The sequence below is a fragment of the Gorilla gorilla genome, chromosome 19 (assembly GCF_029281585.2).
Source record: "Gorilla gorilla gorilla isolate KB3781 chromosome 19, NHGRI_mGorGor1-v2.1_pri, whole genome shotgun sequence".
Taxonomy (NCBI): domain Eukaryota; kingdom Metazoa; phylum Chordata; class Mammalia; order Primates; family Hominidae; genus Gorilla; species Gorilla gorilla.
The window spans coordinates 18,234,508-18,260,535 of record NC_073243.2 but is presented as its reverse complement, the minus strand read 5'-3'; the positions used below and the strand labels follow the sequence as shown (position 1 = coordinate 18,260,535).

The 26,028-nt window shown below is 41.7% G+C and overlaps 2 protein-coding genes across 2 annotated transcripts; one reads left to right on the top strand and one right to left on the bottom strand.

The window, feature by feature from the left end:
• Positions 1-7,132: 7,132 nt before the first annotated feature.
• On the top strand, positions 7,133-8,188 carry LOC101141868 (olfactory receptor 1G1). Its single transcript, XM_019013074.2, has one exon. It carries the CDS (start codon positions 7,133-7,135, stop codon positions 8,186-8,188), a length of 1,056 nt encoding a protein of 351 aa, XP_018868619.2.
• A 9,118-nt stretch (positions 8,189-17,306) lies between these two features.
• On the bottom strand, positions 17,307-18,966 carry LOC101141498 (olfactory receptor 1E3). Its single transcript, XM_031003477.3, has 2 exons — positions 18,793-18,966; positions 17,307-18,347 (listed from the first exon to the last, which is right to left on the bottom strand). The coding sequence occupies exons 1-2, from the start codon at positions 18,964-18,966 to the stop codon at positions 17,307-17,309; spliced, it is 1,215 nt and encodes a 404-aa protein (XP_030859337.3).
• Between the last annotated feature and the right edge of the window lie 7,062 nt (positions 18,967-26,028).

Sequence of the window (26,028 nt, the reverse complement as noted above, 5' to 3'; positions counted from 1 at the left end):
ACATACAAGACATTGGCCACTGTCCCAAAGAGATATCAAGAATAAACCATATGTCCAAGTTATCCAAATTCTATGCTTCTTTATTCTCTAGATTCCCTGGATAGATCAACTGGGTTAGGGAGACTCATGGGGCCATTTCTACAGGAGAAAACAGAGACTCCATTTTCTGGGTGTCATTTCACTTTCCACCTGCCCCATGGAGCTGTTGATGCCACATCTGCCAGAATGGTGTTCAGGTTTCTGGCACCTGCCATGCTTAGGGATGTTCAGATTCTTATCTCTGCTCTCTCCAGTCCAGAGAAGATAAAAATAGGGCAAGTGAGCCTGCACCAACATAGTCTAAGCCTTGCTTCTCGGGTTCTCATGTCTGGAAGAAGAAAAGATGGCATAAGCATATTTTCCTGCACTAACACAGGCGCGTACACACTCTTGCTCACACACAGCATTAAGACATTAGAAGGATGTGGCTCCAAACATACAAGTGTCTCTGCTATTTATGGAATCTTCATCAAAGAGAAGCTGCATTATACTGCATTTTCTTCTGTTTTATACATTTTATGAGCCCATGGTTTGCTTTTGGGGTAAGACTTCCTAATTAATTTATTTTTCAGTAAGGAGTACATTCACATATTCAAACTCCAAAATGTGCTAAAAGGTACACATGGAAATCGTTTTTCTCTCCTGTCTCTCATCCAATTCTAACAAGTAATCATTGTTATTGGTTTCCTGTTTATTCTTCCAGAATTTTTAAATAAACATAATAGCTAAAATCATTCATATGACTTTGGAGCCAACAATAGTTTACACCATCTGGCCCTTTTCATGGTCCTACAGGCCTCTATCTGAACTACCCTGAAAAGCTCCAGAAAACAAAAATCCACTCTTTGCTGGTGAACTTGGAATACCAAAATTCTTCTGAGACTCCAGAGGTGTCGTGGGCCGGTACCCAGTGCCTTATCCTCTCTTGGACCCGATCACCACAGGGATCCAGCGCTGGATTCCTAATCCCCTTGGGTTTGGGGCATCTCCCAGAATTAATTACCTCCAATTTAACATGTTTTGAAATTGACCCAACCTGTCACTAAATATATCAGGACCCTAATTCCAGGTGCTGATGACATTATAAGGACTCATTTCTCATGGTCTCTGTGAATAAGGAAAGTGAACAGACATTAGAGCAAATTTTGAAATAAGTAGAAAAGGGGCAGGATGTGATTATCAGGCTCTGTGTGGGGTTCTGTGAATGCAGCTTCCCAAGATAGCATGTGCTGGCATGATCCTGATCTTGACCTGGAGCTTTTGTCCCTTACTCTCAGAATGGACAAAGATAAGAGGTTCTCTAATCCTGTGAGACAAAAGGAGGAATTGAAGCAGAGGTAGTGATGTCAAGAGTCATCATTCAACTCACCCAGAGTCTGAAGCGGTTTTCCTTTTGGTGCCTTTAAAAGGAGTTTTTGTCATGTTCCTGTCCCCGTCTTCAGGGGGAGAGATGCAGGTGAAGCAGGGAGAATTCTGACAGTGACAGCCTGGGAACTGGTGAGAACAATCAGGTGAGGACTAGAGGAGGTTCTTTTTTTTTTTTTTTTTTTTTTTTTGAGACAGAGTCTCACTCTGTCGCCCAGGCCGGAGTGCAATGGCACGATCTCGGCTCACTACAACCTCCGCCTTCCAGGTTCAAGCGATTCTCCTGCCTCAGCCTCCCAAGTAGCTGGAATTACAGGCACCCGCCACCACACCCAGCTAATTTTTGTATTTTTAGTAGAGATGGGGTTTCACCATGTTGGCCAGGATGGTCTCGATCTCCTGACCTCGTGATCCACCTGCTTTGGCCTCCCAAAGTCCTGGGATTACAAGAGTGAGCCACCGCGACTGGCCTGGCTTCTTTTTTCTTGCCCCTTCTCCTGCCCATTCCAGCCTTTGGTGCATTGAGAGCCTGTCTCTCAAAATCAGCCCTGTAACCATAATAATGACATGATGCTGCTTTCATAGCCAAAAAGGCCAAAGACCCAGATCCTCAGGACCTTACAGACAATCAGAGTGATTGTGAAATGGGAGAGCAGGAAGCAACAGAGACCTCTGTCCAAACAATCCCCTGATGAGCCCTTTCTCTGCAGGAGACACGGATGTGGTCACACCCCCATGTACACACCATATGCACACTCTTGCCCACACAGAACGCTGACGCATTAGAAGGATGAGACTTCAATCATACGGTTCCTCTGCTATTTGTGGAATCTTCGTCAAAGAGAAGCTGCATTAGACTGCATTTTTTTCCATTTTATACATTTTATGAGCTTGTGGCTTGCCTTTGGGGTAAGATTTTCTTAATTTATTTTTCAGTAAATAGTACATTCTCATAGTCAGACTTCAAAAAGTGCTGAAAGGTAGATATGAACATCTTTCTCCCCTCCTGCCTTTCATCTACCCAATTCTGTGCCTCTAACAAGTAATCACTGTTATTGGTTTCCTGTTTAATTCTTCCAGAAAGTTTTAATGAACATACTAGACAATATATTGCATGTTATTTTGGAAGGTGGAGTTAAAGTGTTATTTGTGACCAAAATAAGAATAGGGACTTGAGTTGTGTCCTGATCACTCCGGTCCCCCACCACATCCTTATTCCCTCTGGTTTGTTTTTAACCTTATAACTTTCACTTCTTTCCTCCTTGAATGTTTCTTTCTTCGTCAGTGGGGAGCATAAGTTCTCTACACTTTATTTCCACCTTCAAACTTGAACCTGGGTCCAAAGGCATCCAAACTAAGTTCACCAAAAATTATAATCCATCTACCGCAGAAAAAATGTCTTCTAAAACAGCACACAGCTAATATAAAATATAAGAACGATTTTATTTTGAGTTGTTGGAGTTAGGGTTCCTAATAAGCCTAAGAAAATGCCCGCTGACTGCACATGAAAAGAAAGAAGGACGATGCATGGAAAGGGTCTTCTCTGTGGACGAAGGGCTGGCCGTTCACTGGGCACACGCTGGTCTAAGAGGAGAAAGAAGGAAATAAGATCTCTGGTCAGTGACTTGGGGACTAAGAGAAAAAATGGAGGGGAAACGGGCTGAGGTTTCCATCTCTGCTAAACTACAGCCAAGAGCCACACGATGAAGGAGGGTGAGGATTCTAAGGCCTTTTTAATCTGCGTAAGTCAATGAAAGGCTTGTCCTACATGAGGGAGAGGTGAGAATCAATTCCAGGCACTACAAAAAGCAACAGCTGTTAAAGTGAGGGAGCTGCAGGGGTGATCGTGCTCACCAGGGCGTCGGGAGAGCCTTGTAGATGCACCTGTAAATATGCACTGAGGCTGGCGTGGTGCCTCAACGCTTGTAATCCCAGCAATTTGGGAGGCCGAGGCAGGTGGATCATTTGAGTACAGGAGTTCGAGACCAGCCTGGCCAGCATGGCAAAACCCCATCTCTACTAAAAATAGAAAAATTAGCCAAGTGTGGTGGCATGTGCCTGGAATCCCAGCTACTCGGGAGGCTGGGGCAGGAGAATCGCTTGAAACCAGGAGGCGGAGCCTTTCATTGACTTAGGCAGATTAAAAAGGTGAGATTGCGCCACTGGATGACAGAGTGAGACTCTGTCTTAAAAAAAAAAAAAATGCACTGAACCCCACGAATCCACCCGCTTCGCCTAGAGCTCTGTCTTGGGAGGATGAGGAAGGCAGAGGCTAATAAACACATGCCTTGAGTGGTAATGGGGACTCTTGGTAGGGAGTAAGGGAAACATCACCTATTATGACCACATTTTGGCCAAGAACACGCAAGGGGGAGACCTTGGTGATTTCAGCGGCTAGCAGATAAAATGATTACAGAAGACCACGTGGGCAGGTGAGAAGAACAAGAAGCTTGGGATTAAACAGTGGAGGCTGCATCCAGGCTCTGCCACTTGCTGGATGTGACTTAAGGGTCAAGGGATTCTTCATTTTTCTATGAATGAAGGAAAGATACCCTTTTCTCATTAATGGAACGTAACACTTTTAAGAATATTAATTATTTCCTTAATAAATGCAAAAAGTACCTTCCTACTTTGTTTTTTTACTTGGCATGTGATCTTTTTCTTTAAAAGAAATTTATTATTATTATTATTATTATTATTATACTTAAAGTTTTAGGGTACATGTGCACAATGTGCAGGTTAGTTACATATGTATACATGTGCCATGTTGGTGTCCTGCACCCATTAACTCGTCATTTAGCATTAGGTATATCTCCTAATGCTATCCCTCCCCCACTCCCCCCACCCCACAACAGTCCCCAGAGTGTGATGTTCCCCTTCCTGTGTCCATGTGATCTCATTGTTCAATTCCCACCTATGAGTGAGAATATGCAGTGTTTGGTTTTTTGTCCTTGCGATAGTTTACTGAGAATGATGATTTCCAATTTCATCCATGTCCCTACAAAGGACATGAACTCATCATTTTTTATGGCTGCATAGTATTCCATGGTGTATTTTTAATTTAATTTGATCAAACCAATTATTCTTTTCCTTTCTTGTTTTCTTCACTGTTTTTTATTTAGAAAGTCCACCCTTGTCCTGACAGTAAATCTTTATTGTGCTGCATTTTCTCCTGGTTGCTTTAGAGTTATATCTGCAGGGAAAATGCTTTAACCATCTGAAACTTATTCAGGTAAGTGCTATTAGGTTGGAATTTAAATTAATTTTCCAGAGACTTAACCAGCTTGTCCCACCATTGTTTGTTCAATCTCTTCTTCCTTTTGATTGGCAGTGCCACCGTTAGTAAAGCGAAGTCTGAGGAATACTGTGCTCTGCTTCTGGGTTTTCTGTTTTTTCCTTTGATGAATTGTATTGAGGAGAGAAGCAACATATACCACAGTCCCTGGGGCATCCACATACTAGCAGAAGATAGTTCGGTAAGACATAGCCATGTTCAGGCCGGACACAGTGACTCACACCTGTAATCCCAGCACTTTGGGAGGCCAAGGTGGGCAGATCACCTGAGGTCAGGAGTTTGAAACTAGCCTGGCCAATGAGGAGAAACCCCATCTTTACTAAAAATACAAAAAAAAAAAATAGCCGGGTGTGGTGGCGTGTGCCTGTAGTCCCAGCTACTTGGGAGGCTGAAGCAGCAGAATTGCTTGAACCCAGGAGGCGGAGGTTGCAGTGAGCCAAGATTCTGCCATGGCACTCCAGCCTGGGTGACAGAGTGAGACTCCATCTCAAAAATAAATAAATAAGAAATATCCATGGTCAGAGAGAGAGTAAGACGTAAGATGCCACTATTGCCTAGTAAGTAGTAATTTTAGCATATGTAACTAAGGCTTACAAATTCATAGGTTATATTAAACTCTGAAGGTAAAAAAAAGTGGCACAGGGAAACTGATTCCGGGGTTAATCACTCGGCTGAAACACTGTTCCATCCCAAGAATTTCACCTAGAAAGAATGCATTTGTTTGGAACACTTATCTCTCTGTAACCGTAGTGATTCCCTACATAGTCCTATGGCCAGGACTCCATTAACTCAAAGCTACCACTGAACCTACTAACAAAAAGGTTGGCTGGGTGTGGTGGCTCATGCCTGTAATCCCAGCACTTTGGGAGGCCGAGGCAGGTGGGTCACCTGAGGTCAGGAGTTCAAGTCCAGCCTGGCCAATGTGATGAAACCCCATCTCTACTAAAAATACAAAAAAAAAAAAAAAATAGCCAGGTGTGGTAGCAGTGGCTTGTAATCCCAGCTACTCAGGAGGCTGAGACAGGGGAATCACTTGAACCCAGCAGGTGGAGACTGCAGTGAGCTGAGATCATGCTACTGCACTCCAGCCTGGGTGACAGAGTGAGACTCCATCTCAAAAATCATAATAATAATAATAAAGGTTCAGGCTAATTCTTATGCCTGATATTACCTCTATAGCAAACCCCCTTTCCATTCTTCCCACTCTTTCCATTCTCTGGAGTTTATGTATTTACATGATAGATTCATACTGAGCATCTGTGTTGTACCAGCCTCAAGGCTAATGCTAGATTTCAAAGCTGAGCCAATTAGGCACTATCTCTGCCTACTGCCAGTGATGCTCACAGCAGAATGAGGGACACTCATATAAACAGACACTCACAATCCAAGGTGACACGTGCTGTGATGGGGGAGGCACTGCATTAGGAAGGTCATGAACCTGAGTTTCTGGTGAGAGGATGAGTTGGGAAAGACTTCCCAGAAGAGGTGACATCTAAGGTGAGACCTGAAGCTTAGCTCGTCTGATAAATGGGATAGGAAAAACTATTTCAGCCTGAGAAAGCCTAAAGGTGAGGGAGTATCTGGGCCTTTAAAATAATTGAAACTATGATTAGTGCATAAAGTGTGGAGTGGAGGAGGGAGTTTCATGAGGAACTGGGGATGTCTGTAATAAATGATGGTAAGATCAAGGACATTCAGCCGTGTCAAGTTTAGAGTTTATCCTGGGAGTAATGAGGAGTGTATGAAGGATTTTTCAAGTAGAAAGACAAAAGTCGAATTTGATTTTTAGCAAGCCCATTCTCTGTGTATTTAGAACAGCAGGTGGTAGGTGGGCATACCTGGGGACATGGAGATCAACTGCCCAAATCCAAGTGAGAAATCACAGTGCCCTGAATGACATGAGCTGCAGCTGGGACTGATGGTGACCAGTAAACAGAGAGACGTCAGTAAATTGTAGCCATATTGAGAAGGTAAAATTGCCAGGCTTTGGTGGTGGTTGGATGTAGGCAGGGAGGAAGAAACGTGGGTCAATAATGACGCTCAGGTTTCTGGCCAGACCCGCTGTGTAGATAACAGTGATAATGATTTCCATGTTAGCCATGCTTTTCCCAATTCCAAAACCCCTTTCCAGGAGTTGTCTTTTTAATTATTGGTACAATGGGCTCATTTGACCTGTAAAATCTTGGGTTGTATAAATGTCATAGTTTCTACATGAACACTACCAGAGCAAAGCCAGCAAGCCCCTCCAGCCCAGCCCCAAAATACACATATTGGCTTAATGCTTATGGAATAAATTTAAAAGCCTCTCATTACATTACAAACAAATCTGTGGTTTCTCATAGCACCAAGCACAGGAATTTGCAAATATTTAGTCGAACCCTATGAAATGGCCATTTTTGCAGGTCCCAAAGAGTCAAATAGTGGAGATTTCCTATGATCCAACCTCACACTAGAAGATCAACACTGGAATATTGCATAATTTTCAGAGTTCACAATCCAGGGCTTACCAGCGTCACCCAATTAACCCAACTTTCTTCCTACAGACAAATGGAGGGGAAAAATCTGACCAGCATCTCAGAATTTTTCCTCCTGGGGTTCTCTGAGCAGCTGGAGGAGCAGAAGGCCCTCTTTGGGTCCTTCCTGTTCATGTACTTGGTCACGGTGGCAGGCAACCTCCTCATCATTCTAGTCATCATTACTGACACTCAACTCCATACCCCCATGTACTTCTTTCTAGCCAACCTCTCCCTTGCAGATGCCTGCTTTGTGTCCACCACAGTCCCTAAGATGCTGGCAAACATACAGATCCAGAGTCAGGCCATCTCCTACTCAGGGTGTCTACTACAGTTGTATTTTTTCATGTTATTTGTGATGCTGGAGGCATTCCTCTTGGCGGTCATGGCCTATGACCGCTACGTGGCCATATGCCACCCACTTCATTACATTCTGATCATGAGCCCTGGGCTCTGCGTCTTCCTCGTGTCTGCATCCTGGATCATGAATGCCCTCCACTCCCTTCTACACACACTTCTCATGAACAGCCTGTCCTTCTGTGCAAACCATGAGATCCCACACTTCTTCTGTGACATCGATCCCCTCCTGAGTCTGTCCTGCACAGACCCCTTCACCAATGAGCTGGTCATCTTCATCACTGGGGGTCTCACAGGACTTGTTTGTGTGCTTTGCCTGATTATCTCTTACACGAACATTTTCTCAACCATCCTGAAGATCCCATCAGCTCAGGGGAAGCGGAAAGCCTTTTCCACCTGCGGCTCTCATCTCTCCGTGGTCTCTCTCTTCTTTGGGACTTCTTTTTGTGTTTATTTCATTCCTCCCTCAACCCGCTCGGCCCAGAAGGACACAGTTGCATCAGTGATGTACACAGTGGTAACTCCAATGTTGAATCCCTTTATCTATAGTTTGAGGAACCAAGAAATAAAGTCTTCCCTGAGAAAGTTAATCTGGGTTCGGGAAATTCATTCCCCTTAGTGGTAGTGACTTGACATCAAATATGGGGGTCTCCATGCACCTGCGTTCACCACAGTAAGCAGTGAAGAATGAAAGATGGAGAGAATCTAGAGACCTCTGTTCCAGTACCTATGATCTGAACCTGAAATATTCATGTCTAAGCTACAGGACTGCATCATAACCCATCATCAGGCCAATGTCACAGGTGAAGTTCTTACAATTATGTTCTAAAACCACAGCCATCCAATGTATAATATAATGTCATGCCTTATTATATTTGCTATAGTTAATAATATTGATTTAATAATGTTATTAGTTAATGCTTTTTAAACAACATGGGACAGCTCGTGACTGAAATAAGGGAATATCTGGCTGGGCTGTTGTAGAGGGCCAAGAATAAAATTCAGGGAAGGACGGCCTTCCCCCAGCATCACTGTGATCCTGATCACTCGGATCCCCACCCACAGTGTTTCTGCCACAGGCACTGCCCGTATCTGTGACGCTCCCATGCTCAGTGATGAGGAACTGGGTCTAGGAAGGGCTTGATGGAGATGGCATCTTCAGACAGACTCACTGCAGTGTCTTACCAGGCCTCCAAGACCCATAATCCTCCTGCCACCTTAGACTCCATGTGAAAACCTCAGGTTCCTCTTCAGGGCAGTTTTTTCCACACTCATTTCGTCTCTGCAGCCCCAATGCTTACCACGTGGCGTAATGCCTGGTACCATTGATAGGTGCTGAATCCCACTGAAATGGTTACAACTTAAAGTTAGGGGAAAAGAATGATTTTTATGGACACTTTATGCTCTCCTGCCTGAATGATTAAAGCCTCCTCCTAGTTGGTCTTCAGTCCTCAGTCTACCCACATTCCATCAACTCTGTACACCATAATCACATTAATCTTCATAGGGTACCATTATATCACTAAGAGAAATGTCCAGTGGCTTGAAACTGCCTGCAGAATCAACTTCCAGCTGTTTACCGTAGCATGCGAGCCCAGTGCCACCAGTTCATAACTGAAGTCCACAGTTAACCACACTCTTCCGTATTTCTCCCAAGGTCAACTCAGGCCAACGGTTTCAGAATACATTGATTATCGTGCATGGTTGCCAAAAACGACTTGGAAAGCTTTGTCAGTAGACGTTGTGGCAAAACTCTCTACAGTATGTTACAGCCACAACCAATACGTTTCTATAGGAAAATAAAATGTCACCACTGGGTGCTGTTTTTCATTCTTGTTGTCCGCTTACCTTCAGGTATCTGACTGCAGGCTGCTGTGCCATAGATGGTAATTGCTGTAAATAATAGCAATTCTAGCTCACCAGCTCCCTATTTACCTTATCTGAAGCCCAGACACGATCGTCTGATAATAAAAGGTAGTAGAGCAAAGTGGTAAGCAGCGTGGACGCTGTGGAATCAATTTCAAACCTCGGCTTTGCCACTTTTAAGCTGTGTGATCCTAGGAAATTATTTAATGTTTGGGAAAAAAAAAAAAAAGAAAAAAGCTACCTCATTGTGTTGTAAGTTTAAATATGATAATATACGTAAAGCATTCTCTGTGATAATTAAATGAAATGTGCATAAATACACATACAGGGTTAACTCCTAGTACATAGTATATTTTCAATCAGTGTCAGCCACTGAGGTAGAAGCTCTGAAGCAGGTTCACTGTGCACCGGTTACCAACTTGTCCGAGTCGAGTGAAACAGAACACCCACACAGACAACAAGTGACATCAAGCAGGTTTATTATTCACAGACAGGCAGCAAGGAACAACAGACGCCTAGGATTCACCTCGAGCTGGTCCCCCAAGGCTCAGAAAAGCTGCACAGGGGGAATGAGTCTCACCTGCAGGTACTCCACTAACACTACAGCTGAGAGACCCTGTAATGCCGCCCACCTTGGGCCTTACATCCTGGGGGTCACAGGATCCACTTGGCTAAACGGCTGAAGAACATTTATTTTTTTATTTTTTTATTTTTATTTTTTTTTTGCTTCTGCTTTAAGTTCTGGGATACAAGTGCAGAACGTGCAGGTTTGTTACATAGGTACACACGTGCCATGGTGGTTTGCCACACCTATCAACCTGTCATCTAGGTTTTAACCCCCGCATGCATTAGGTATTTGTCCTAATGCGCTCCCTCCCCTTGCCCCCTATCCCCCACGACAAGTCCCGGTGTGTGATGTTCCCCTCCCTGTGCCAATGTGTTCTTATTGTTCAACTTCCACTTATGAGTGAGAACATGTGGTGTTTGGTTTTCTAGAACATTCTATTTCTAGGGCAAGTGGATCAGAACCTGGGCTGTTGCATCCAGCTCTTCCCTATCTCAGGATGTCACATTCTACAGTTATTCTGGAAAACTATAAGCAAGAAAAGGGGGAAACCTGGTTCATTCAAGGCCACCCAGAGAACTGTCCTGCATTAGCCCTTCTTAAAATGAAAGCTGAGCAGCGGCAGATAAAGTGAATCCACTCCTCGGAACTGCGAGTAAGGAATGACTTATTGCCTGCACTGTGAACCGGGAAGGGACACTGCTGAAATTACACTTTTGGGGACATTGTGGCATTTAATGAGGAATTACCTACCTACAGAGATTCATTTGCAAGAAAGATTGCAACCTACCTTTCAAATAATGCATACTAGGTACTTAACAGTAAAACTGCCTACTTAATTTAAAATACAAAAGTTTTTACATCATCCCATATTCTCTCCTAATTCATTGACAGACACGCATCTTTCACTGTTTAAATTAACACGCATCCATACTTTTAGTTCTACCTTTTTAACTTAAATTATTTGTTACTCTTTTATATGTATTTTTGTACAAGAATGTCCATGTAACAACACAGTTTACGTGTTTGTCATACAGTATTTGAGGTGTGCCTATATACTTTTTTTTTTTTTGAGACAGTCTCACTCTGTCACCCAGGCTGGGGTGCGGTGGCGTGATGCTGGCTCACTGCAAACTCCACCTCCTGGGTTTAAGCAATTCTCCTGTCTCAGCCTCCCGAATAGCTGATACTATAAGTGCACACCACGACGCCCAGCTAAATTTTTGTTGTTGTTGTATTTTTAGTAGAGATGGGGTTTCACCATGTTGGACAGGCTGGTCTTGGTACTCTTGACCTCAGGTTATACACGTGTCTTGGCCTCCCAAAGTGCTGGGATTATAGGCGTGAGCCACCATGCCTATACACTCTTACACCATAGTTTGACCGAAGAGTACTCTACTGTCAAGTTTATGGATTAAAGCAAATTTTTGAATATATAAACATGATTTTTATAAGCATATTTTTGTGTGATTTACTCTCCTAGCCTACATTCTTAAAAAATATATCCAGCAATAATTACAGATAGTTTTAAAGCTAATTTTCTTTAATTTCCTTAATTTGCCAAATTGCTATGAAAATGTAAAAGATCATCTAGAAAGAAAATCAATAAGGAAACACTGGACTTTAATTACACTTTAAACCAAATGCACCTAACAAACATGTACAGAACATTTAATCCAACATCGACGGAATCCATGTACTTCTCAAGTGCACACAGACCATTCTCCAAGACAGATTATCTTGTATGTTAGACTACAAAAACTCTTAACAAAATTAAGACTATTGAAGTCAATCAGGTATCTTTTCTGATCACAATAGTATGAAACCAGAAATCAGTAACAGGAGAAATCCTAAAAATTTCACGAATATGTAGAAACTGAATAACATACTCCTAAAAAACCAATGGGTCACTGAAGAAGTCAAAAAGGAAATAGAGACAAATGAAAATGGGACTACAACATACAAAAACTTATGAGTACTTTTCTGCATCGTATAAGCAGGAATTGTATAGTAACAAATGTTTATATCAATTAACAAAACTCAAATAATCTAGCAGACTAAGCTCAAGTTAGCCAAAGAGAGGAAATAAAGATGAGAGCAGAAATAAAATAGAGATGAGAAACAATGAAAAACAATGAAACTAAAAGTTGTTTTATTGAGTAAACAAAGCCAACAAAGCCTTTCCTAGACTAACTAGGAAAAAAGAAAGAAGACTCAAATAAAATGAGAAATGAAAGTGGAGACATTACAAATGATACCACAGAAATACAAAGGATCATAAGAAACTAGTATGAAAAATTATACAGAAACAAAATGGATAATCTAGAAGTGGACAAATTTCTAGACACACACAACCTACCAAGACTGAATAATGTATCATGAAGAAACAAATTCTGAACAAGACCAATAACAAGTAAGGAGATTGATTCAGTAATAAGAAGTCTCCCATCAAAAAGAAGCCCAGGACTCGATGGCTACACCACTGAATTCTACCAAACATTTCAAGAACTAATACCAATCCTTCTCAAACTCTTCCAAAAAATCAAAGTGGAGGCAATGCTTTAAAACTTATTTTACCAAGCCAGCATTACCCTGCTCCAAAACCAGACGAGGACAATACAAGAAAAGAAAATTACAAGCCAACATCTCTGATGAACGTAGATGCAAAAATTCTCAACCTAATACCAGTAAACCAAATTAAACAACACATTAAAAAATTATTCACCTTGATCAAGTAGGATTTACCCCTGAGTAGCAAGGATGGCTCAACATATGCAAATCAATAAATGAGATAAGCATTAACAGAATGAGGGTCAAAAACCATATAATCTTAAGAAAAGTCATTTGACAAAACTCAACACCCTTTTGTGGTTAAAAAAAAAAACTTCTCAAAACTTTAGGTATAGAGGGAATGTACCTCAACACAATAGAAGCAGTAATCACCCCTCCATATTTGCAGATTCCATATTCATGGATTCAACCAACCATGGGTCAAAAATACAGTATCTGTGGGATATGGAACCCACATATAAAAAGGGCTGGCTTTTTGTATCCACAGGTTCCACAGACAAACTGCAGGACTTGAGCATCCATAGGTTTGGGGATGTGCAGGGGGTCGTGGAATCAATTCCCCAAGTAAACTGAGGGATGACTGTCTGTGACAAACCCACAGCTAACATCATATTCAACAGTGAAAAGTTGAAAGCTTTTCCTCTAAGATCAGGGACAAAACAAGGATGCCCACCCTCAACACTTCTTTTCAACGCAGTACTGGAAATTCTATCCAGAGCAATTAGGCAAGAGAAAGAAAGAAAAGGCATCCTAATATGAAAAGAAGTAAAATTGTTTCTGTTTGCTGACAACGTGATCTTATATATAGATGACCCTAAAGACTCCACCAGAAAACTATTATAAATGATAAAGAAATTCAATAAACTTGCAGGATTCAAAATTAACACACAAAAATCAGTAATGTTTCCATACACGAATAATAATATGACAATGAAATTAAGAAAGTGATCTGATTTACAACAGCAACAAAAATAAATAAAATATTTAGGCATAAATTTAACTAAAGACCTGTATGATGAAAACTACTAAATACTGTTGAATGAAATTGAAGAAAACACAAATAAATAGATATTCTGTGTTCTTGGATTAGAATTATTATGAAACGCCCAAACTGATCTACAGATTTCATGCAATCCTTATCAAAATTACAATGTCATTTTTCACAATAGAAAATAATTCTAAAATTCATATGGAACCACAAAAGACCCCAAATAACCAAAACAATATTGAGCAAAAAGAACAAAGCTGGAGGCATCACTCTCTCTGATTTCAAAATATATAATAAAACAATTATCAGAACAGCATGGTACAGGCATATAAATGAGCACATCAACCAATGGAACAGGATAGAAAGTGCAGATATAAACTCATACATTTATGGCTAACTGATTTTTTACAGTGGTGTCAAGAACACACTATGGGAAAAGATGATCTATTCAATAAATGGTGCTGAGGAAACTGGGTATCTACATGCAGAAGAATGAAATTCGACCCTTATTTTAACTATAAACAAAAATCAACACAAAATTGATCAAAGTCTTCAATATAAAACGTAAAACGTAAAACTGTAAAACTACTAGAAGAAAACATAGGGGAAAATCTCCATTATTTTGGTCTGGGCAATGATTTTTTTAATATGTCTTCTAAGGCACAGGCAACAAAAGCAAAAATAGACAAACAGGATTGAATCATACTGTAAAGCTTCTCCAGGAAATAATACTAATAATTAAAACCTAGATGATGGGTTGATAGGCGCAGCAAACCACCATGGCACATGTATACTTATGTAACAAATCTGCAGGTTCTGCACATGTATCCCAGGACTTAAATTTTTTTTAAAAGTTACACAATGAAATTTTTTAAAGATTAAACATTAAAAAGCAAAATATAATTATGTTTAAGTATGAAATTTCATTTAAAATATAAAAGTAAATGGAAAAAATTGCAAACCTAAAATTATTTTTCAAATGCTTTTTCTAAATTGGCAAAAAATATATTGAAAGCAGAATAAAATTAATATAAAATTTTTACTGAAATTAAATAAGGAATATTTCTTGTTTTTATTATAAATTTTTACAAAAATAAAAATATTTTCATATGTAGCATTCAAAGTTCATTCAGTTGCCAGTATAAAGAATCAGAATAACATTTCAAACATGTTACATTAACCCATCTGTATGAAAATGTGTAAGTAGGCCGGGCACAGTGGCTCACACCTGTAATGCCGGCACTTTGGGAGGCCGAGGCAGGTGGATCACCTGAGGTCAGGAGTTTGAGACCAGCCTGGCCAACATGGTGAAACCCTGTCCCTACTAAAAATACAAAAATTAGATGGGCGTGGTGGCGGGCACCTGTAATCCCAGCTATTCAGGAGGCTGAGGCAGGAGAATCCCTTGAACCCGGGAGGCAGAAGTTGCAGTGAGCCAAGATCATGCCACTGCACCCCAGCCTGGGCAACAAAGAGCGAAACTCCTTCTCAAAAAAAAAAAAAGAAAATGTGTAATATAAAATTTTAAACTTGTAATATTTAAATTAAATATAACCATCATTCTCAGCAAACTATCACAAAGACAAAAAACCAAACACCGCATGTTGTCACTCATAGGTGGGAATTGAACAATGAGAACACTTGGACACAGGAAGGGGAACATCACACACCAGGGCCTGTTGTGGGGTCGGGGGAGGGATAGCATGAGGAGATACACCTAATGTAAATGGCGAGTTAATGGGTGCAGCACACCAGCATGGCACATGTATACATATGTAACAAACCTGCACATTGTGTACATGTACCCTAGAACTTAAAGTATAATAAATATATAATATATAAATAAAAAAATAAATAAATATAACAATGTTATTGCAAAGATCTGATCCATGTTCACAGTGCATTCGACAACTCTTATCTATTATTAAACAAAAGAGGTCTAAATATCCCTCCTACTTAGTGGACACAAGCCTCAGTTCTCTACCAATCTGTGAAGAAACAAAGGACTTCATATTGGCATCAAAGTGCAGAAGAAAAACATTTTGTTCCCAATGAAAGAATGACAAACTACAAATATATAATGATTTTTTAATTAGACTTTGTTCAATATCAAGTTCGAAATATCATCTCCAATAGCATATATGTTCGTGTTATGATAGAGGCATAATCCACATATTAATAAAATAACAATTTTTGATCATGTTTCTGCAACTGATTTTTCTCAAATCTGGCCAGCTTTACAATGATCTGTGTGACCTGCTTGGCCCCATGAAAACGTGGTTTTACAAACTCTGCTGTCCACTTTCTGGTTGTATCTGAAGACAATCATAATTCAAGCTCACAATGAGAACTATGAGGAAGATATGAAGGAAATGGTCATGATTAAATGAGAAGTGATTGGAACCAAATGAAACAGGAGTAGGACTTTACAGCCCCAAGACACAGTAGAGTATAGTCATGATCTCTAAACTTAAACTCCCTGGGTTCAAATCTTAACTATATCACTGACGTTTTGTGTGATATTGGATGGCAAATTATTATTTTTTTTTTGAGACAAAGTCTCACTCTGTTGCCCATGTTGGAGTGCAGTGGCACAATCTTGGCTCACTGTAACCTCTGTCTCCCAGGTTCAAGCGATTCTCCTGCCTTAGCCTCCCAAGTAGCTGGGATTACAGGTACGTGCCACCATGCCCAGCTAATTTTTGTATTTTTAGTAGAGACGGGATTTCGCTATGTTGGCCAGGCTTGTCTTGAACTCCTGACCTCAGGTGACCCACCCACTGCAGCCTCCCAAAGTGCTGGGATTACAGGTGTAAGCCACCGTGCCCAGCCTCTGTCTCTTTATTCATAAAATTGGGATAATCATGGGACCAACTTCATAGTGTTGGTATGTGAGTAGGTTGTGAAAGTGCCTTACACAGAGAAAACCACCCAATAAGGGTTTACTATTTATTATCTCTTTTACAGACAGGTTGTTCTTCGAGGTCTGGAAAATTACATAAAAATTAAAGGATAGAATGATGTGAGGATGTGTATGCAGAGAAGGAAATAAATGCTTTTATTCAACAGCAAAGAGTAAGGTATTGGAAGCACAGAACTCTAGGAGTACATGTGCTCCATAAGACAGAAAATGTTGGGGTTTTTCTTTTCTCCATTTGAGAATGTCATTGAAAATTCTTGAGCAGGATAAACACAAAGATTACAGTGATATTTAAGAAGTTAACTCCCAAGGCCTGGCGTGGTGGCTCACACCTGTAATCCTAGCACTTTGGGAGGCCAAGGCGGGTGGATCCCTTGAGGTCAGGGGTTTGAGACCAGCCTGGCCAACATGTGAAACCCCGTCTCTACAAAAATACAAAAATAAGCCGGGTGTGATGGCGTGCACCTGTACTCCAGCTCCTTAGGCGGCTGAGGTGGGAAAATTGTTTGAACCCTGAAGTGGAGGTTGCAGTGGGCCGAGATCATGCCACTGTACTCCAGCCTGGGGGATGGAGCGAGACTCTGTCTCAAAAAAAGAAAAAAAACAGTTAATTCCCAACTAATATGGATAATAGGTGTTGGCACAAAGATATTTAACGTTTATTTTCAAGCTTCAATTCCACCTGGGAAGGAAGGAAGAAGCATACTTAGCACCTGGCTTCCTGCCCCCAACTTCACTCCAAACACAGCTCCGTTGTCATGTTTTTCCTGTTAGCCTTTAGCATAGAGTTTTGTTTAAACTAAAGGTTTAGTGGTCTTAAAAAATCTTTAAGCCACTGATTTAGAGTGATATTTCATTATCAACTTTACTACACCTACTAAATTCAATAATGGTAAAATGCCAACTATTACTATTTTAAAGACTAAGACATTTTCTTTGTGCTGAAGACTCTGCCCAGGGTTCCCCCTCATGTCTCTGTTCCTCAGGCTGTAGATGAAGGGGTTCAGCATGTGGGTCACCCCAGTGTACATCACAGCCATGACAGTGTCCTTCACAGTGTTATGACTCGTCGATGGGCACAAGTAGAGACCAATAATTGTCCCATAGAAGAGAGACACCACAGAGAGGTGGGGGCCACAAGTAGAGAAAGCCTTCTGGATGCCCCCAGTGGAAGGGACCCTGAGGATGGTGGAGACGATTCTTGCACAGGACATGATGAGGAGTAGGAATGGGATGACAAGGATGAGCCCGCCCATGAAAAACATCACCCACCCATTGACTTGCGTGTCGGAGCAGGCCAGCTTCAACAAGGTAGATGTATCACAGAAAAAGTGAGGAATTACATTGTCAGCACAAAAGGACAGCCTGGCCATGAGCAAGGTGTGCAACGTGGCATGGGCAGTGGTCAGCAGCCAGGAGAGTGCCAGCAGAGCAAGGCAACCCTTGGGGCTCGTGATGGTGGTGTAGTGCAGAGGAAAGCAAATAACCACATAGCAGTGATAAGCCATGACCACAAGGAGGAAGCTCTCCAGAACTCCATAAAACAGATGAAAGTACATCTGAGCCAGGCAGTCCGCAAAGGGGATGGATGGGTCTTGGTTCCGCATGCTCTGCAGCAATTTGGGCATTGTGACCGAGGAAAAGCAGAGGTCAGAGAAGGACAAGTTGCTGAGAAACAAATACATAGGCATGTGGAGATGGGAGTCCAGTCGAATGAGGACAATGATGAGGAGGTTCCCCAGGAGGGTGCTAAGATACATGGCCAAGAACAAGGTATACAACAGATTCTGCTGCTCAGGTTGGATGGGAAGGCCCAGGAGCAGGAACTCTGAGATCATGGTTTGGTTCTTCTTCGTCGTTCTGTGACTCTATTATCCTGAAGAAGAATATAATGCACCTTAACACCTACAGGTAACCAATAAACATATCTCTATAATGTGTGGCCTATTTGCAAAGAGACCACGAATGAGAATTTAGGCACAGGTAGCAGACTGGCCTCTGAACCCCATCATCTATTGAAATTTCCCAGTCGAAGCCACTGATGACTCTAAATCCCCATCTCTAAATCCAATAACCTATCACATTTAACACTAATGATCACTTCCTACTCCATGATACCCTCCCCTCACTTGGCCAGGTGACACTCTCCCTCCCTACCTTGCAATACTTCACACTCTTCTCAGACAACCGCTCCTGTTCCATTATCTTTGAATATTGGTGCTTCTCAGAGTACTGTCCTTACACATTTCCCAAATATGCCAGTGAGTCCCAAATGTACTTCTTCAACCCACACCATTCCTCTGAGCTACAGACCTGGATGTTCAGCTCCCTGACGACCATCTTATTTGCATGTTTCATGGCCACCTCAAGCTTCACCTTTCTGATACTAAGTCTGCTGTCTTCCCTGACCCACGTGTGTTCCACTCCAGTATTCTCTTGCTGCCTATGCCGTCTACATGGTCCCCAAGCCAGAAACCTGACAGTCATCCTTGACTCTTGCCTACCCTTCAGTTCCCTCATTCAATTACCACATCTTATCAATTCCACCTTCTAAACATCCCTCCTTATGCTCATTGTTTGCACCCCACAGCCACCTCTCAGGTCAGCTCTTTTCTCACCTGCACCACTGAGGCAGACATGGTCTCCAAACATGTATTTTTGCTCTCTTTAAATCTATTGACTTGAGGCCGGGCGTGGTGGCTCATTGCCTGCAATCCCGGCACTTTGGGAGGCCGAGGCCAGTGGATCGCCTGAGGTCAGGAGTTCGAGACCAGCCTGACCAACATGGTGAAATCCCATCTCTAATAAAAATACAAAAAAATTAGCCAGGCGTGGTGGCGGGCACCTGTAATCCCAGCTACTCAGGAGGCTGAGGCAGGAGAATCACTTGAACATGGGAGGCGGAGTTTGCAGTGAGCCGAGACCACGCCATTGCACTCCAGCCTGGGTGACAGAGCGAGACTCCATCTCAAAAAAATAAAAACAAAAAATAAAAATAAATAAATCTATTGACTTTATCCTGAATCATCCTTTTCATAACTCAACCTGCTCATGTCACCATCTAATTAAAGAGTTTCTCATTTCTGTTAAGGTAATGTCCAAAATAGCTAATGTGAACCATAAGACCCTGTTTTACCAGGTGAATTCTCTCCTGTTTACCTCTCTCTCTCTACTCCAGGAACAACACTGGATTTCTCCTAGTATCTCAAAAGCATCTGCTCTCACCCACCATGACATATCACAGTACCACTGCCTTGAACATGCTGTCTCAACCCCATTCCATCTCTTCTCCTGGAAACTCATCCTTTAGATCATTAAATGTGGGAGGACTTGCTCCTTGCTAGACTTTAATAATTGAGAAAATATCTATCTTGTTCACTGATGAACCCCAACATCTACAGCAATGTGTGCCACAAAATATGTATATATATATATTTGTGCTACCTAAGAGACTACTGAATTATTTCAACAGAAACCAAAACTACTGGAGGTTAGAACATCTGCTGCCACCGGGCCTTTCCAAATCAAGAATTCCTTCTTATAAATCCTTTGTTCTGATTTCTAGGTAACTGCACTGTAGGCTTGCCAGCTTCATTCCAAAATATTACCCCATCCTCAGCTACCCTGTAACATGGCTTAATGCCAATCTACCCAGACAAGGCTACGATTTTCTTTCCTTGTGATTCAGCCTACCCAATATCAAGATATTGATGTGGGCAGAAATGAGACTGATGTGAAAGTTTAAAGATCATGGGAAGGCCAGGTGCGGTGACTCACACCTGTAATCCCAGCACTTTGGGAGGCCGAGGTCAGTGGATCACCTGAGGTCAGGAGTTCGAGACCAGCCCGACCAATATGATGAAAGCCCGTCTCTACTAAAAATACAAAAATTAGCCAGGCGTGGTGGAGGGTGCCTGTAATCCCAGCTACTCAGGAGGCTGAGGCAGGAGAATCACTTATACCTGGGAGGTGGAGGTTGCAGTGAGCCGAGATCGTGCCATTGCACTCCAGCCTGGGCAACAAGAATGAGACTCTGTATCAAAAAAAAAAAAAATCATGGGGAAAGGATTAAGGACATTTCCAATCCCTCCGACCTGGCTCCTGGTCTCCTCCAGATGCCTCTCTCACAGTGCAATCCTGGGGAGTTTTCGGAACTTCTACAAACCCTGAAGATACAGAAGGGACCTCTCACTACAGGGTATTTAACAGGATCGTGGGGTTTAACCCGGCCAGATTAATGTGTACAGAAAAATGAAAGATGTGGTGCTGTGTTTTACTGATGAGAAGAATCTATCTTTGATTCTCTGGGAATTCCCATCCTGGGAACTAAGTTGGTACCATCTCTTTTTAAAATGTGTGATTACGGAGCCCAAATCAGTCAGATATCACAAATGCTGCCACTGAGGAGATGAGGCATGTGGGCTTTGCCTGCTCTTTTCATTTCTCTGCATCTTAATTTCTTCAGCTGTAAAACAGGAATACTGACTTAACCCTGCTGATGGCACAAAGCAGTGATAAAGTTGAAATCTCTTATGAAAACTCCTTCTTTACGTGACTCCACTATGTAATACAGTTGACCCTTGAACAACACAGGGATTAAAGGCACCAATCCCTGTGCAGTCCAAAATACACAAATACATTTTGACTGCCCCAAAACTTAACTATTACCAGCCTACCGTTGACCAGAATCCTTACAGATAACATAAACAGTCAATTAACACACATTTAGTATGTTATATTCTTACAATAAAGTAAGCTAGAGAAAAGATGTTACTAAGAAAATCATAAGGAAGAGAAAACATATTTACTAATCATTAAGTAGAAATGGATCATCATAAAGCTCCTCATCCCTGTTGTCTTCATGTTGAGTAGGCTGAGGACAAGGGGTTGGTCTTGCCACTCAGGGTGGGGTTAGTCTTGCTACTCAGGGTGGCAGAGGCAGAAGAAAATCTAAGTGGACCTACGCAGTTCAAAACCTGTGTTGTTCATGGGGCAACTGTATTTATGAATATTTTAAATAAAGAAATTGAATCTGGTAAACAGCAATCAAGATATTTCTAGAATGTTAAACAGTAATTTGGATTTTACAGTACCTAAAGAACAGTCCCACATAGTCACACCATAGAACCCTAGTAATCAGGACCCGAAGGTCGAAAGGACCCAGAGGGACACAGCTTCCAGCCTAACTTACCAGGAATGTCTGAAAGGAATCCCGAGGCCTTGACCTGGGAGCCTTCACTCTTTTATGCACGTTAGACCACATGGAGATACAGCCTCTGTCGTCATCACCTAAGTCCATCCCATCCCTTCACACATCTCCCAGTCTATGTTTTCCAGGTTCTAGAGACAGTAGGTCCCATTGGACCCCAGGCCCTGGTGAAACTTATTAACAACAAACAAAGTAATTGCCCATGATCGCCTGGGACAAATCTCCTAGGAGGTCTAGAGCAGGCACTACTTTATAGCTGCCCATTCTGGGGTAGGAGAACAGGCAGAAGAGGAAGCAAGATCATCCCCAAGTCCCACCAGGAATGCTGCTCAGACCACAGCAGTCCACAGGATCTCTTCCTTGTCTAAATATTTCTTTATTTTATTTTATTTTTTGAGATGAAGTCTAGCTCTGTTGCCCAGGCTGGAGTGCAGCAGCATGATCTCAACCCACTTCAACCTCCGCCTCCCGGGTTCAAGTGATTCTCCTGCCTCAGCCTCCCAGGTAGCTGGGATTACAGGTGCCCACCACTGCTAATTTTTGTATTTTTAGTAGAGACAGGGTTTCACCATGTTGGCCAGGGTGGTCTTGAACTCCTGACCTCAGGTGATCCCTCCGCCTCGGCCTCCCAAAGTGCTGGGATTACAGGTGTAAGCCACTGCGCCCAGCCTGAATATTTCATTATTTTAATTCCTAAAATATTTGCTTTCCAAAATATAATGAATTGCTCTGTATTGTCCACTTATTACTTCAAAAATGTTACCCTAAAAATGAAGAAAGAAACGTTCTTTATTGATCAACTAATTCCATCATCTGGCCCCATCATTTATCTCTGCTACATTTAGGAAAACCCACTTTGAGTTATTTCCACACATCCCTCATCACTGAATGTTGAAATCTAATCCCAGTCTCTAAACACAATACAATTGCTACCTCTACACAACTACTTCCTAATTTCTCCCAGCCACATATGACAACTTTATCTTGGGTCTTTACAGGTTAAGAGGGCGTAAAAAGATAAATGGGGAGAAAGTGGAGTTCTGAGAAAAGTAACCACATTTGCAAAGACTCAAGAGGTCAAGACAACATGGCATACTCAAGAAACTAAAGGACGTTCTATGTCCGGACGCGTATCGTGTGAAGCAGAGAACTGAAGGGGAGAAAGGGAACCAGGCAATGTCCTGCTCCTCAAGGCCTTGTGAGATGCGGTCAGCAGCACCACCCTCATCCCAAGGGGAAAGTCTCTGACTGGTTTCAGGCAGGGCAATTAGATGCTTAGATTTAATTGGTAGAAATGTAAATCTGATTAAAGTGAGGAGACTAGACTAGCATTAATCAATCAGAAAGGCAGATTAATCATTTACAAGGTTATTTCAGTAACTCAAGTGAGAGATGATGGTAACCTGCATTACGAGTGGAAACAGGGCCTCAATTACACATACTGGAGAAATAGGGACACCTATAAATATTCTTCACTAATCTTCATTTCAACATGAGAATAAAATAAAACTTTAATTCATCTGGTGAAGTAAATAAGGGGGAGCTATCAAGGGATAATTGTTGCCAAAGAATACCTTCTTATACAAGTAGTGTGATTTATACCCTCTTTTGTCCACCAAATGTTGTAACCAAACTAAGATTTCCTGACATTTTTTTGAGACAGAGCCTCACTTGGTCACCCAGGCTGTAGTGCAAAGGTGTGATATCTGCTGACTTCAACTTCTGCCTCCCAGATTCAAGCAACTCTCGTGCCTCAGCCTCTCAAGTAGCTGAGACTACAGGCACATGTCACCACGCCCAGCTAGTTTTTGTATTTTTAGTACAGACGGGGTTTCACCATGTTGGCCAGGCTGGTCTCAAACACCTGACCTCAAGTGATCCTCCCACCTCAGCCTCCCATAGTGCTGGCATTATAGGCATAAGCCACAATGCCAGAGACACAAGTCTCTTCAAAAATAAAAGAGGCAGACCTCTGCTTGCACACAGGATATAGTGGGTTCTAGCAAGCTAAAATGATCCTCCTGCAACAATTAGAATTTTAAAAGGTAAAATCATAATTTTAAAAGGTAAAATCATAATTTTAAAAGGTAAAATCATAATTTAAAGGTATCAAAGAGTTGCAGAAGCAACAAAAACTACATAACCTAAAGTTTCAGAGAGAGGGTGACCATTCTAAGATGAGGTTACTCCAACTAGCTATTTTTTCCCTTGGGAAAAGTAGTTGCTGAATCTGGGCACAGACTGAGGTAGAGGATCTGTGCTGGGGAAATGAAAGCATTAAAGCGTGTAGCACTCACGCAAGACCAGAATAACAGTTTTGAAGCATGAGGGGCCTCAAACCATGTACTATTCTCCCCATGAGACATTTGCTGACTCTGATAAGAATGCTGGAAATCTAGGCAGACACTACTAAAAGACGGAAAAGAATCTCCTGCCGACTTTCAGGACTGAGGAAGCAAACACACTGTTAGAAGAGGCCTTTTTCGAACACGTATCTGGTCTCTCCCTCAAGATATTTGCCAAATGTTGAATTTTCATGGAGGCAAAGTCCAAAGAACTAAGCTAAAAACCTCTGAAGAAAATTTCTCACTACTTTTCAGGGCTAAGGACATCAAGATGCATGAAAATCCCAATAAGGAAACAACCTAGGAACAGGAGTAAACTTAACCTTCCTAAAGTTACAACCTAATCCTAAGCCCAAACCAATTCCTGATTGAATTGAGGTGATGAACCCACTCACCATATCTGCATTAAAGAGGAAAAGAAGAACCATCTCTGGTAGAGGTAACAACACTTGAAGCCACTGTAACCCTGGTATCCATGACTCCCAGCACATACTATTGAAGCCACTGTAACCCTCGTATCCTTGACTCCCAGCACATACTAAAAAAATTACTACACACAGGCAAGAGGCAAAATTACATGCCTAATAATTAAGACCAAAAAATAAAGATTGAAAGATGACTCTGATCTTAGAGGTGGCAGGCAAGGAATTTAAGATAACAATTAGTATGTGAAATAGATAAAAAGATGAATAATTTTACTAGCAAATAGCATAAAGAACACAATAGACATTCTGGAAGTGAACACTACAGTATCTGAAATTAAGAACTCAGTGGATGAATTTAACAAGTTGGACATAGCAAGATACAGAATCAATAAACTAGAAGACAAGTCAATATAAAATACCTAAACTGAAGTGCAAAAAAAATTAAAGGAAGAAACCCCAGATGCAGCCATAAGAGATGAATGGAACATGCACAGAAGGCCTAATTATGTATCACTGGAGTCCCAGAAGGACTGGAGAAAGAGAATGGAACAGGGTCATATGTTTGAGAAGATAATTAACCAAGAATTTTTCAAACAGATAAAAGACATAACACTACAGGTTGAAGGAGCTCAGCAAATCTCAAGCAGTATAAATCGAAAGAAAACCAAACATAGGCATATTGGAGAAAACTACTGAAACCAAATATAAACAAAAACCCTAAAAGCTGTTGGGGAACAGGACAGGGTCTCAATACCTTCAAACAGCATGTCTTAATCCATTCAGGCTGCTGTAACAAAATAGTATAGAGTGAGTGACATACATAGCAGAAATTTATTTCTCACAGTTCTGTCTGGAGGCTGGGAAGTTCAAGATTCATTTGCCAGAAGATTCAGTGTCTGGTGAGTACCCACTTCCTGATTCACAGATGGCCATCTTTTTGCTGCGTCTTTACATGTCAGAAGGGGACAAGGGAGCTCTCTGGAGTCTCTTTTAAAAGGACACGAATTCCAGCCAGGCGCAGTGGCTCATGCCTGTAATCCTAGCACTCTGGGAGGCTGAGGCAGGTGGATCACTTGAGGCCAGGAGTTCAAGACCAGCCTGGCCAACATAGTGAAACCCCGTCTCTACTAAAAATACAAAAATTAGCTGGGCATGCCGGCACATGCCTATAATTCCGGCTATCCAGGAGGCTTATGCAGGAAAATTGCTTGAACCCGGGAGGTGGAGGTTGCAGTGAGTTGAGATCACGCCATTCACTACACTCCAGCCTGGGCTGTGTCAAAAAAAGAAAAAAAGGAAATAAGAAGAAGAACAAGCAAACCATATAGCAATCCTATTAGAAGATATAATAATTAATATGTAGACTATCGATATAAGGATAGGCAAACTGACAAATGGAAGAGATTAAGATTCCAGAAACAGATTCATATATATAGTCACCAGACTGATGATAAAGATTTCCACTGTGATGGAGCAGGGAAAGGACGGCTTTTCTCCAAATGGCACTGGATCCGTTGAATATCCACACTTCAGGAAGAAAAATGTATGTTGATCTCTACCTCACCGAATA

Bases quoted from the DNA above. Each gene is read 5' to 3' on its own strand.
- LOC101141868 (XM_019013074.2), top strand. From the start codon at position 7,133: ATGATCCAACCTCACACTAGAAGATCAACACTGGAATATTGCATAATT.
- LOC101141498 (XM_031003477.3), bottom strand. From the start codon at position 18,966: ATGACTGTCAGGTTTCTGGCTTGGGGACCATGTAGACGGCATAGGCAG. The intron at 18,348-18,792 runs GTCTGTAGCTCA...TCAGGATAATAG, and splicing joins TCAGGGAGCTGAACATCCAG to AGTCACAGAACGACGAAGAA.